This window comes from Psammomys obesus, unplaced genomic scaffold (assembly GCF_907164565.1).
Source record: "Psammomys obesus unplaced genomic scaffold, mPsaObe1.curated_primary_1811, whole genome shotgun sequence".
Taxonomy (NCBI): domain Eukaryota; kingdom Metazoa; phylum Chordata; class Mammalia; order Rodentia; family Muridae; genus Psammomys; species Psammomys obesus.
In genome coordinates this window covers 7,552,618-7,567,045 of record NW_026591643.1, presented here as the reverse complement: position 1 = coordinate 7,567,045, position 14,428 = coordinate 7,552,618, and the positions used below count along the sequence as shown (strand labels likewise).

The 14,428-nt window shown below is 40.6% G+C and overlaps 1 protein-coding gene across 3 annotated transcripts in view; it reads left to right on the top strand.

Moving 5' to 3' along the window:
* The window catches only part of Astn2 (astrotactin 2), a 1,010,996-nt gene that overhangs the window by 432,408 nt on the left and 564,160 nt on the right, over positions 1–14,428 (top strand). For all 3 annotated transcript variants that reach the window (XM_055611729.1, XM_055611728.1, XM_055611727.1), the window contains 2 exons: positions 12,877–12,961; positions 13,950–14,024. In XM_055611729.1, the coding sequence (XP_055467704.1) occupies positions 12,877–12,961; positions 13,950–14,024 (160 nt within the window). The remainder of the gene's footprint in view (positions 1–12,876; positions 12,962–13,949; positions 14,025–14,428) is intronic.

Here is a 14,428-nt window from a genome sequence, read left to right as displayed (position 1 = left end):
ATCATTGCTATTTTCTTGACGTTCGACAGGCCAGACTATTAATTCACAGCCATTACCACCATTCCATCAACAGGCATATCTTGCCGGGCAGGTCAGTAGTGTAGCATGTTAAATCTATGGCTGAATAAGACTGTTGCAGGCAGTTCTCACCTACTGACCTTTATAGCAACTTTAGGTATGCTGAAGGCCAGTGAGTAAGGAAGAAGTTTCTCCCTCAGCTTGATTTGTTTATGACATGTGACCAGAGAATATGAAGTCTTTAGGAAATGGAAAAAAAAATGAAAGTATGTGGGTAGGGTCAACCAAAACTAAATAAATACGAACAACAACAGCAAAACTATAAATAAACCTAACGCAAGGTCTACTTGTTGTGGGCAAAGAGTGGACAAAGGAATCCTGTTGTGGGGAATAAAGCTCTTCTCAGAAGCCATAGCCTGGCCATTCTGTGAAAATCTGTGCCAACTATAGAAGTTTTACTAGTTGTTGCTCATGGAGGCCCATGGAGCTCTAGCACATAGACCGTCATTTCTAACACAGGAAGGTAGTGTTGGCCTCTTTCAATGCTTAGAGGACTAACCTTGCAAAGATATGTTCAACAACATTCATTCCTGGTAAGCATTTAAGTGTAGGATATTTAAGGCATGTGGACTCCTCCAAGTTTCATGAATGTCTTTTACTTCACAAACATTGACTCCAAAGTTGACTCAGTTACCAAGGAGAGGACATAAAAGAGACCACTGATACTCTCACTGGCTTAATGGAATGCTGATCCGGTTTTGGAAAAGCAGTAGGGACAAAGTAGAAAGAGTTTAGGCATTAAAATCAGACAGAAGTGGATCAAAATCGTGACTCTGCCCTTGACTGTTGGTGCATTTTCCAGCAAATCAGTTTCCCCAGGACTCAATTGCCTGTTCTTTCTAATAAGGAAAAGTGTTCACCTTTACTATATTATTACTATGATTGTAATCAGTGCAAAGTACTTAGTGTATTCAATGGCAAACACACACGTTACGCAAATAGAAGTTATTAAATTAGGGGCAAAACAGACTCCCCAGAGTTGGCAATGATGAACTCACAAAAGACTTAATCATGATGGAGTGGAAGACACAATGACAGATTTTCTAAGCAGAAGGGAACTCCTGGAAGCCATTTAAAACACAGCACTTAGCAATAGCATGAGCCTTTTCTGGAGCTTTGATTCCATCTCTAGGGAGCCTGCCCATTGCTCCACATCATCCTCTCCCCTTCCTTTTCCTTGCAGGCCGCTTTTGTATAGTGTGATTAAGGTGTGTGTGTGTGTGTGTGTGTGTGTGTGTGTGTGTGTGTGTAGCAGCCTATTTGTTATGTTGTTGAATGGCCTTTTAAAAGAACTTTTCTAAATGGGTTTGGGTTTATATCACAAAGCAGAGAACAAGGTGTGGATTTACGTGGCCTCACTAGAAGTCTCCCTCAGGACCTAGCAATCAGTAATGTAAGATACACCTGGCCAGTCAGGCAGCCCAGCTGATTTTGCTCTGTGAAGTAGAGCATCCTGATGCAGATGCAGCCCCTCATTGACCGTAAATGGGCAGCACAGGAAGTCAGGTTCCTGTTCTGTCAGCACCCAGAATGGGGTGCTGGGAACCATATTGCTTGATTTTTAGTAATTCATGATGATTGTCCATCATATATAAGGAAACATGTCAGAAAAATATTTTGTTAAAGAATGTGTGCCTTGTTGTATGGTTGTGCATCTTTTGGATGTATGCTGGATGTATAGCTGGATCTTGAGGTAGCACTATTGTGATTTTCTGAGAAAGTGCCAGATTGATTTCCAAAGTGGTTGTACAAGGTTACATTCCCTCCAGCAATGGAGGAGGGTTCCCATTTCTCCACATCCTCTTCAGCATGTGTCATCCCTTGAGTTTTTTACCTTAGCCATTCTGATGGGTGTGAGGTGGAATCTCAGGGTTGTTTTGATTTGCATTTTCCAAATGACTAAGGAGGTTGAGCACTTCTTTAAGTGTTTCTCTGCCGTTCAGTATTTCTCTGTTGAGAATACTCTGTTTAGCTCTGTACCCCATTTTTCAATTAGATTGCTTGGTTTTTTAAAGTTTAACTTCTTGAGCTCTTTTGGGCCCAGGATCCCTGCAGAGACTGATGCTCCAAACAAGGACCATGCATGGAGAGGACTTAGACCTCCTGCTCACATAATACTTTGGAGGGAAATACATCAATGAGTCTGTACCTCACTTTCTTGCTTTCTCTCTGTTTCCCTCTCTCTCTCTCATTTGGAGTGAACAAACCTTTTGCAAAATGAGCAAATACCCTTAACTTAAGTTATTTTGTATGTTTCACTTTGCTCTTCCGAGGTTTGTTCATGTATGCAACAACTGGATTATTAATCATCCTGTGCTCTGACTAGCCTAAGCAGATACTTTACCCTCACAGCTCCTCATGAATAGGAGAGGACAGAGATCATGTTCTCCTTCTCTTAGAGGAGAAAAATGAATCTCAGAAGGGACAAGTAGCTTGAAGGAGGCAACCAAGCAGTGTACAGGAAAACAGCTCAGGAGTGCCATGCCATTGATAACCACATTGACTCATCTGAAGCCTGTAAGATCCTGTAAAAGTACAGTGGATGACAAAGTGAGGTCATCATGTTCATTTGCAGAGGGCACATGGTGATGTTAAGCCATTTCTTCTTTTATGATATGATGTGGTGTCCTGGTTCTATAGTCATGTGAATTGAGGTTGAAATATTAACCATATTAGTTCTCATTGAGGAAACTGAATCCAAGTTAAGTATCAAGTTAAGTTTCCTCCCTCTTTCTTCGCTAAACAGCATTAGCTCCTGATCATATTTCTTCAAGATAAAGTAAAGAGACGTGTTGATCTCAATAATAGTCCTATAACTTTTCTTTTAAGTTATAATCAAAGGGACAAGACAAAAAGCCATGGTCATGAAGGGACATTTGCGTAAATCAGTGTCTCTCACAATAATCATGGCTATGAAAGGCAATAGTTATGGTATATTTATTGAGCATTCTCATATTGGTGAATGAATAGAATAGGGATGATAAACTTGGAAATTAGGGATCTGAATCTAGGTCAGAGGCAGGTGATTTTACAAAATCACAAAGCTGTTGAGTTCAAATCCCACTTTGACACTTGCCCCTACACTTGCCCCTGTCTTCTTTAAACTTCATCTCTCTGCTCCTAGACTCAGTACTTAAAAGTAATTAATTTTTTAAAACACAAAAATTCCAAGCTCTGGCTCCCTATATTCTCCAAACCAAGCCAAGATTGCTAAGCACCAGTTATGTCTAGCAGCACTGCCTCAAGGAAACATCTCACTGACCCAGGGAAACAAAGAGGTCTGGTTAGTACATCTTCTGTGATCTTACCACCCTCCATCTGTAAGCCTCATGCTTCATATGAGAGGAAGGAAGGTTGACATAGCATTACATCACAGGCTCTGGAACCACGTTTGCTGGATTCTAAGAGTGCCTCTTGGAGTCTTGCAGCATCTTGACCTCTAGCAAGGCAGTTACTTAACACATTCTAAGCATTAGAACCTATCTCATAGGGTCATTTGAGGATGGCATGAACTAGCAACAAACATGCAGAGATTCTTACTCTTCTCAGACGTTCATAACCTTTCCATGTGTCTTTTTAGTCTCCATGTCTACCATAGTCTTATAGAAGCACTCCCTTACCTTGAGAGAGGAGAGAGTACACACACTGGGCTCCTTTCTTTGGTTCAGTGACTGTCTGCATGTCACCCTTTACTTTCAACTCAGACCACAGCACGCCGTGTACTGGTGATGTATGTACCCTTAGTCTCTGAAGGCAGAAAAGTGAGTGGGTTCATCTCTAAGTCCTCATTTCCTCATACTGGGTTAGCTAACAAGTGAAGAGAAGCACAGCCACAGACAACCATTCTGAAGAAGTCTTAACTTTAAAACAGAGATGAGACAAATCTCATGTGAGGTAGGGAAAGAAAGGCCTGTATCATATCAGGAATTTCAGAGGGAGTTGTAGCCGTAGAGATGGGAAGTTACCAAATCAAGGAAGAAGTTTAGCAGCCCCATGTGAACCCTAGCCCCAAGGATGCGCTCAGTGATAGCACCAGGAATAATGAAATCATTTCCCACCGAGGCATGCCTGTGTGCCCAGCATCATAGGAGTTGTTTATTCTGTTGTCTATATTACTTCTGATAAATAATTTGGCTTAGCATGCCCACTTTCTGATGGGGAAACAGAGGTCAAGAACTGTACCAATTTGGTGCTGGAGGTATGGCTCAGTAGTTAAGAGACTATGCACAGACTACCTAAATTTGGTTCTCAGATGCAGTTCTGGAGACTCACAACTGCCTGTAATTTTAGATCAAGGAATTTTAACAGACTCTTTTGGCATCTGCAGATATGTGTATAGAACAGACATGTACACTGTCAAGCACATAAATGACATAAATCTCTGCACTTGTTTTCAGCACCACCTGTACCAAAATTGGAGCAATACACATAATATTTTTATGGCCCAGGTGCCAGGATGGCTCAAACTCATAAAGCATCGTATAGTTTGTATCAGTTATTATTAATATTGTTAGTCAAAACACCACTGTGGGATTGGAGAGGTCACCCCCAACAGGGCCCTCACCTTCTATACTAAGCAACAGACCATGGTTGCCCTTTGTCCATGGCCTTCTGGCATCTCCACAGCATTCGAGTTAAGTCACTTTTAAGTTCCTTAAATAACTGTGTGTTTTGAACAGAATACAAGGATAAACAAAAAAGTAGAAAAGAAGGAGAAAAAAATGAAAGAAGTGTAGTGGTCAGTCTAGACAAAATGTTCATCAGATGAGAGATAAAGATTCAGTCTTGTGTGCCTTGGCTTCCAGGCCAGTTTCCTTCTGCCTTACCAGGGTGAATCTTCTGGCTCAGTGCATCCCAGACTATCTGAGAAACATGGAGGAAGCAAGACAAGAGAGAGGGAATGTTGGAGTGAGTGACCACAGTTCTGTGTCTGTTTGGTGTCTTGTGTACATAAGTTAAACTCAGATCCCTCCTTGTGGTCAGAGATGTCCTCTCTGCATCCTCTCCAGACTGTTGGTGATAACAACCCATTCTCTCCACATCCTCAATAGACTACAGCTTTTTTTTTCTTCTTTGTCACTAATATGAAGTTAATAATTTATATTGTTCACTCAGAAGTGGATGGGGCTAGAAAAAGGCAAAGAAGACAGTGAAGAGGAGTTTCCTTTGCTGAGTCATGGGTCAGGGGTTGATCACTTCTTTACCAGCCCAGATCACTTTACATGGGTCTGCCGCATGGACAGATTGAACCTGCAAGGGGAACCCTTCCATCTGCAGTTAAACTTTCCTCAGAGGCTGGCAGGTAAATGGAAATGGAAAGCCAGCACCTAAAACAGAGGTTTACCACTTGGTCTTCAATGCTTTTGAAATTAATAAGATTGAAATCTTGTTGACATTGTAAAGAAAGAGCAGATGTTAAAGATACCTTCTCAAAGATGTCAGCTGTCAGCAGATTGTCTCACTGCATCAATAGAGAACTGAATCCCAAAGAAGTAAGGGATCTGCCCCATGTGGAACAGCCATTTGGCTGAGCAGCGTCTAAGCAGCAAGTCTGTGCAGAGCTCCCAACACTGCCAGTTCTTGTTTCTCTACAGCCTTGTTTCCCAGCAGAACAACTCCAGCCCATATTCCCAAATGCCCAGGAGCCCCTGCTCACCCTCCAACAGGACAGATGCTGACTCTAAAAAACAAAACCAGACTGTGTAAGAGGGCCAAAGTTTGACCATTTTTGGAAGGGTGTTTGGGTATCTGTGAATTCTGCCTTCTCCCTTTACAGATGGGAAGACTGAAGCAGAGAGGGATTTGCAGAGGGAACAGTGCTTTGAAATGTAATTCTTTGGGTTTTTTTTTTCTTTTTTAATTGAGGCAAGGTTTCTCTGTGTAGTCTGTAGACTTACTCTGTAGACCAGGCTGGCCTCAAACTCACAGAGATCCACCTGCCTCTGCTTCTCCGAGTTCAGGGATTACAGGTGTGTGCCACCATGCCCTGCTGAAATGTAATCCTTGGTGGCATTAGTTATAAAGAAAACTGTTGTGCTGGAGAGATGGTTCAGCCATTAAAGGCTGGGCTCACAACCATAAATATAAGAAAACTGCTTTAATCATAATTATCTCATTCCTGTTAAATAATCGCACTCACACTGTTTCTTTTGCTTCTAATACTTTCTCAGCCTCTGATCTTCCTTTGATTGCATCCTTTTAGTGCCCAGACTGTGCTTTTCTCAAGGAGTGGGGTTAAAGGACTCAGGGGCTGTTGAAATCACTCAGAGATTAAGAGTATTTGCTGCACAGTCATTGAGGACTAGCGTCTAGATCCAAGCACCAGTATAACAAGCCAGGCATCACAGTCTCACAACTGTCATACCAGCTCCAAAGGAGTACACACGCACACACGCACACACACATCCTTTTGTATAGTGTGCCTACAATATGAAGTCTCCTGGGAGTCTACAAGTATATCTCTAATGAGCCTGTTCTTCAAGTATCAGTGGATAGCTTATCCAGAAATGTGACATCTATATTATACTCCCTCCCTTGATGGCTCAGAGAACACTGCAGAAGAAAGGAGAATGCAACATGTCAGCTACATTCCATTGCTCTAGGCAACAGTCTGGTCTTCATTAGTGTCATTCTTGCCCTATTCCTCTAACCTGTTCCTGACTCTGGGATAAGGTCACAGAGACGTTGGGGTAAAGAGATCATAATGGCCGATTGCAGTTATAATAGGAAACCATGCCATGCTCAGTGCTCTGAGAGACCAGGGAGTTGTCTTTCCAAGCAACAGGGACACGACGAGTAAATAGGAAAGTGAACAGCAAGCAGCATCCCTGGCCTGTGATGATAAGTGATGACTGAGCTGGAAGCAAGTGAAAATGGAATCATAAGAGGATGACAGGGAGGGAGGATGGGAGCCAGAATGCTAAGCTGATGGAAAAGACTGTACATATCCAGTATCCTCCTTAAAGCAACAGCGCAGCCTTCTGCGTATGCTCTGAAACTGTGTGTACCGCCTTCAACAAGAGACGCTGCAGACAAAGAAGACAACAGGCACTAGCGATTCTGAAGATATAGAGAAGAGTCATGGGAATTGTCTCCTTTGACATGTCCAAACTTATGGATAAAAATCAAAAACAGGAGAAAAACAAACAAACAAAAACTACAATGTCTTTGACATTTCAAAGCCATGCTTTGTACTCAGGAATAACAAGAACTTACGGCCATTTAATAGTTTCTGCAACAGCGAGTGTGCCAAAACGATGTTAAGGAGTTTAAAAGTAGATCTCTTTAAATTCCCAGCAGACACTTGGTCTCAGTCTCACCATATAAAAGGAAAAAGCCACAGAGAGAAACAACTTGACCTGGTTATACCACTTCTAGTAGCAGATTCAGGATTTGAATCAAGAACAAGAATTTTCCAAGGCCAAATACTTCACCACCCCATTGGTCATATGTAATTAATGGAAGACCAGTGTTCAATGTGAAGTGATTTGGATAAAGGTAGGTCTGGTTTGCTCCCAATCAGTGAGGTTCTGTTGGATTTATATAAGAGTTTATGAAAAGAGAATGCATGCAACATAAAGTGGAAGCTCGGTAAATAGAATACAAAAGACAGGAGGATAAATATTTTAAAGCCAGCACCACTCATCTGTAGCTGACAGTACATTCTAAGGAGGAACATGATGGAAATTTGCTTAATTGAATTCTCTTATGGGAAGCACTTTAATGAAGAGATTAAACATTTTTTAGGTTTACATTATTAACCACCTACAAATGTGTGTTTTTAATATGCTTAAGGATATTTCAAATTCATTTTACCTTTTTTATAATACCTGCTTGGGAATGTAATATCCTCATTATAGGAAATTCAGAAATGTCAGAGGAGTAAAAAGGGTAAAAGTTTCCTTAAAATGATTTCAACATGCACTAAATAATTATACCATCAAAGCCTCCTAAGGAAATCTGGTGGTTCTGTTAGACAAAGAGCCTTGGTTCTAACCTTGGCTACCCCCTAGATATTAGTCCGGAAATTTGGCTTTATTTTTTTTTTTTTTTACTTTCTGAAACTTGGCTTCCTCTTCTGAAAATGAAGGTGTGAAGGTCTGAACTTAGGGATCTTTAAGGGGGTTTTCTGCTCTGAGGAATAATAGGATTCTATTTTGGACATTTCCTCAGCTTTGTTCACAATGACTGTTTCTCTGGCAAATACCTATCATGAGTGGAAGGTTTCATTATTGTTATTCTAAACAAAATCAGCTTGAATTCATGAGTATTATATTTATGTATTCATTAGCATGCCCTTCCTTCCTTCCTTCTTTCTTCCTTCTTTAATTCCTTTCTTCCTTCCCTCTTCCTTTCTTCTTTCCTTCCCTCTGTCCATTAATCAGTAAGTCAGCTACCTGTCCTACATCAGTCACTATTTTATAGTGATCCAAGGTGTTTGATAAAAACTTCCTGAAATTAAAAAAAAAATGCAAAAGCAAACAAGAAACAGAACAAACTTAAGTTTAGTGTGGGGAATAGACAAATAAAAAATTGACTATTTCTCTTGTGAATTGTCTTTAGCATTTGGTTATTAAAGGCTCCCGTGGATAAGCTGGTGTGAGAGGTGCTTGGGTGCACCCTAACAGGAAAGATTATGTCTTTTTTTTTCAGTCACATATTGATGGTTTATGGACCAAATACCCCAAGACTGGTCATGACCAGGAACACAGTGGACTCAGGAGCCAAACCGTGACACTGACCTGCTCTTAGGGCAGTCTTTTCATAGGAAAACCAAGAACAGGAGACAGAGGTGGGGGTGATTGTGCAGTAATTCATTGTCATTCATTTTGGCCAATTAGACAAAGTATTATCAGCTAACCTTTAAGCTTATCGTCCCATGTGAGGTAAGCAAGGTTCCGGTTAGGGTCTTCCAGAGTACACCCAGTGTACAGCCAAATGGTATATACTCATGTATAAGAGGCTGGCAGTTGAGAGGTTATGTCTTGACTCTGTCTCTTAAGGAGTGTTCACATTGATGATAGATGCAAAGGAGCACAGACTTTCACAATCAACATGCTAATGTGTGTCCATAGCAGCAGAGCTATTTTGGACAGTCTAGCACACAGAGGCACAGTGGGAAAAAGTACTTTCCCAGGGAAGGGGTTAATAATGCTTGATTCTAGCTGCCAAAGGTTTTCATCTGACAAGAAGAAAATGCTTCCTTGCAGACAGAAGAGAATTTGCTGAATCAGCAACATAGGAAAGTGGCGTCAATAAAGCCAATAGCCATGGCATTGACGGAAATGCTGCCAGAGACTCCCAGCCTACTGCTAAAAGTGATCACAGCCAAGGCTGAAACAAATTTTCCAAAGAGCAGAGGTTAGAGATTGGGAAAGGCAATGCAAATGACATAATCTTGGTGTTCAGAACTGATGGACATTTAATCCAACCCTCAACTTTGTAGCTGGAGAAACAAATGTCCCTAGAGAATACCTGGGTACTGCCAGGGACCATCTTAGACTTAAACTGAAGAGGAGGACAAGTAATAGCGTGACCATCAACTGCCATCTGCCTAAGCTGCAACCTTTACTCTTCTTTCCCATAATCTGCTCTGTGAGACAGAAGCATCGCCGTCATTTCATTCCCAATGTATAGGTAAGAAGGCTGAGACCAAAGGGATGGAGCGGATTCTCACCATCCCCGTTTCCCTAATCACAGGAGACAGGGAACATTGAAAGCTGCTCTGTCTGCCTGCTCCCAGCCCTGTGGGTATGGTCTTCTGCCTACTTCCTGTTCTCTAGGCACCCTATGGGAGCCCCTAGTGTGGCTGCTTCTTACTTGCAAAATACATATTTGTTGTGTAATGAGTGACAGTAATTAATGATCCTTCTCAGTTAAGGAAAACTTGTTTAGTAAGCACACCAAGAAGAAAGAGAAAAACACAGCAGTGCCCTTTCACTTAACAAACTTCTCACTGCCACACATCTCCCCCAAAAGACATGGGAGTGAATGAACTGTGTGCTTTCCTGGAGAATCACTGACAGGTTAGGAGAAACCAAAGGAGCTTTCCCCTTGCTCACTGTAGCCTGACTTCCTTTCGCTTTGCTAAGAGTAACCATTTCACCTCTCCCATTATGAATCACGAGGCCTGTGTCTTTTGGCAGATCATAAATCAGTTCTGGGAGTCTCGAGGACAAATCCCAGGACTTTTAATCTTTAATATTAGATGTGTTTAAAGTGGTGAATATTTCATGAAGGGGCTGTTGCATTTTAACACATCATTAGCAAGTCCTACCCCTCCCCCACTGGTAAATTACTGCTATCCAAACTCAAGGCTCTCAGCCATTTGAGTTGATTTCCCCTCCCTCCTGCAAGAAGCAGCTTATTAAATCACACATGAAGCACGCCCACTCAGTGGACCACCGCAGGCATGATGGTGGCGGGAAGCGTACAGAAAACATTGCAGGCTGGAATGATGGGTTACCCTGATGAGTTACCACATGTTCTAAGGAGAGGAAAAGTAGATTTCTCTACTCTGTTTCTCCTTCTATCATTCAACAATCATTTGAATATTTGAGATCGTATCCCTGGCCCATCCTCTGACTTCATAATCCTCTTACTACCATTTCATTTTGAATAATATTTATGGAGTCGAAGCTATTTGTCAAACATTTGCAAGGTGCAGACCACACAAAGATTAAGTCGCATTCTAATACATAGAATGAGTTAAAGGTTTGTCTGTTTCTCTCAGAATGTTTTATGGAAGGACAAATGTGTAACATTCATGTTTCCTTGTTGAAATCAGGATGATTACTGAATAAAATACAACTTTTTAAAACAAATATTTCTGAGGAAAGTTTCATAGCTTGTTCCTTCCTATAATCTTGTTTACATGGTCTTCGCTTTGTTTACACAAAGTTGAAAAAAACAATGATTAGTAGGATGTATAGTAGACATATTTACCTCCAGCCATGACAACATGATTTCAATACTCCAAACCTTCATAGTAGAAAAAGTGAATTGATTGATTCATGCAGTTTTTCCTGTGACCTCCACAAATAAATAAATACATGTAAAAAAAAAATTAAAGACTTACTTCACAGCTCATATTTCAAAAAGATTGAGCTTCTTAGTGTATTTACTTGGAGGCTCAGAATCCTCTTTAATGAAACAAAGATTACAAGAAGCCTTGTTTTTCTAGAGGCCAGCTTGAAATAAATATGCCTGGACACCTGAATTGATATGTGGACTCTTGCTAGTATCCTCAACTCTAGAATGTGACTTCCGAGTTTCTATCATGTTCTTTCCTTAATTTTTAAAGAGGATCAAAAAGTGAAATGCTAAGAAAAATTAAAGACCAAAATTGAAAAGTCCCTAAATCTTTCATGTTAAATAATACATACCTCTCACCATGTGAAAAGTTTAGGACAGGCTTACTGAAACCTATATGATTCACCAAAAGATGGGAATGAAAGCAATCAGACATCAAGCCAGGGAGTTTGTCAAACACAGCTGATAGTAAATTGTTCATTGGGCTCATGTGTTGAATACTGGAGCTGACTCTCTTCTAGGCTGCAGGCTAAGCCAGGGCAGTTTCTAAACAAGTTTCACAGAGTGATGATTCCTTACATTGTTAGACCACCAAAACTGTATATGTGTGTGGGGGGTTGTTTGTCTGTTTGTTTTGTTTTTTCTAGTGTGAGTACTGGTGATAAAACCTCAGACAAATGCTCTACCACAGAGCTTCAGCCCCAGCCATTCAGATTTCTCAAAATAAAGTTTGGAAGAAATCATGTGTATCATCCATTGGAGAATCACTCCACTGAGAGTGCTGTATCCCCTAAATTTAATTTTTATAGAATATATTTTTGGTGAAGCATCTGTCAACATATTACAAGTATACCTTTTGTAGAAAATAATGATTTAACTTTAAAACTTCACACCTTCTGAAACGCACTGAGCAGTTATCAAAAATATCAGAGGAACATTCTGAAAACTGCTGTAAAATTCTGCAGTTTGTAAATAGAGCAGGGATGGCAGTGGGAGGAGAAAGTTCACAGTGTGGACCAGCAGGAGGCATGCTCGAAGCCTTACACACACAGGGCCAAGCAAGAAAACACAGGGGCACAGCAATGGGCAGCTAGATACAAGAAAGGACATGAACAAGAGATAAAGCAAAAGGCCAGAGCAGAAGAAAAAGAATAAAAAGGAGACAGCATAAAAGAAGTAAACTGTAGGCAAAACACTTTTTCCAAAAGAAGAAATCAAAAGTTTCTTGAAGGATTTGATATTTAACATATTTTATGTGTGGATGGGTAAGACTGTCTCATTCTTTTGGAAAATATTTAATTTTCTTCTTATATTTGCATAATACATATATACTATCATGCTAGATACATATGTATCCATATATAAATAGAAATATCTGTATATAATAAATATATACATATGTGTATATATAATATAAATATGTATATATATATATATTTGTTTTGTTTTTAAATAGTACCTGTTTTCCTTATCAAACTGAGCCCCATTAACCACAGAGTCATACCTTCTACCTTTGTATCTCTGGCTGAGAGCTTGATTGAATGTGTTCACAATGTTTTGCATGGATGGATGAGTGGTTGAATGAACAAATGAACATATGCATAAACTCTGTGTTAACCACAGCAGTCAGTGGCTCCAACACCCTTTTTTCATGAGTCCTTTTCAAAACTGGCAAATTGATTACTTTTCCAGGGAAACAAGGGGAACCAAGAAACAGCATATGTATGGAGGCAATGTATCACAAAACTTATCTCTTTTTGCTTACAGGGGAGTGCAGCTGTCATGAAGGCTACGCCCCTGACCCAGTTCACAGACATTTGTGTGTCCGCAGTGACTGGGGGCAAAGTGAAGGGTGAGTGACATGGGGCCTTGGGGCCAGGAGGAGAGCACCCATTCATTTATCACTTGGCTTAGAATCTGCAGAGACTGAAGAGTGCTCATCCCTAAATGGGAAATCTTATTAACCTCTCCCCAAAGGCTTCCGAAGAGGGACTAGAAAGATTGTAAGAACCAGAGGTTCTGTGTGACAAGCAAAAAGGTATTCTGCAGACACGAGATGCACATATGAATTCACAGGAGTTGTGATAGCATGCAGAAAACCTGAGCAAGCTCAAGCAAGATAAAATCTCAGCATTGACTGGGGAGAAGTGAGCCTGAAGTTTCACCCATAACCTAGGGGGTGTTAGCATTGTGAAAGCTTCTGGTAGTTTTCTTAAAAGATGTAACCCTTGGTAGGTCAGTCACTCTCCGGGCAGGCCCCATAACCAAGAGTATTTCGCCAACACAAATTGAACTTGAGTTTTTAAAAATGGAGACAGAGAGAGAACATGAAGTTGGGAGGGTGGGGAGGTGAGAGTGGAGATAAGATGAGTTGAATATCAAGATACATCATATGAGACTCTCTAGTAACTAACAAAATATTGTTTTAAATATAAATCAAAACACTGCACACACACACATATCTCTTGTGTACAGCCCATTGAAAAGTAAAACCTGCTCCTTCTGCTGGATCACTTCAGCGCTAGTGGCGCATGATTTATGATGCTTCTAGAGAATAAGCGCTGACAATTTACTCAGACACCCAAACAGGAAATAATCAATAAAGAATGCTGAGGAAGAATTGGATTTTTGAACATGAACTCAGAAATGGACCAGTGAAGTTAATAAAAGTGTTAAGTCCTTCTGTAAAGTGAAGACACTCCTTTAAAATGTAGAAAGTCATGTCCAGCAATTACTTCTATGAAATGTGATTGTTTAACTTCTGTTAAACAATATGACTCCTACTTGCTTCAGACTAATGTCATGTCTTCTTGCCTTCCTTTTCATGTGCCATTTCTCAGACCTTGGCCTTACACAACACTTGAGAGGGGCTATGATCTGGTGACAGGAGAGCAAGCCCCTGAAAAAATTCTCAGGTGAGTTGACAGTCATATTGGGATATGATACTGGGGAAAGGAGAGAGGTTAGACAGAAGGTGTGTTTGTGCAGTCTTAGAGTGTTGATCCAGAGCCTCACTGAGTATAAAAGAGCTCTCACTGGAACTGATGCTGCATCATGACCCAGGTTGCTATGGGAATCTGATTCCCATCACTCTGGCTTCCAGGCTTATAGACACGAGTACTTAGAGAAGACATTACTGATTATTTAGTCTACCCATTTAAAAATATTCTACAACCCTGGACTTCTCTTCCTGTTACTTCTGCTACCTCTCTAAAATTCTGTGTAAAACTTCAATATTTAAGCAGATAAAAGCTTGCAGTGAATTAAGTGACAGACCAGGGAATAAGATGTTGGTCTGAATTGACTTTGAGTCCATGCT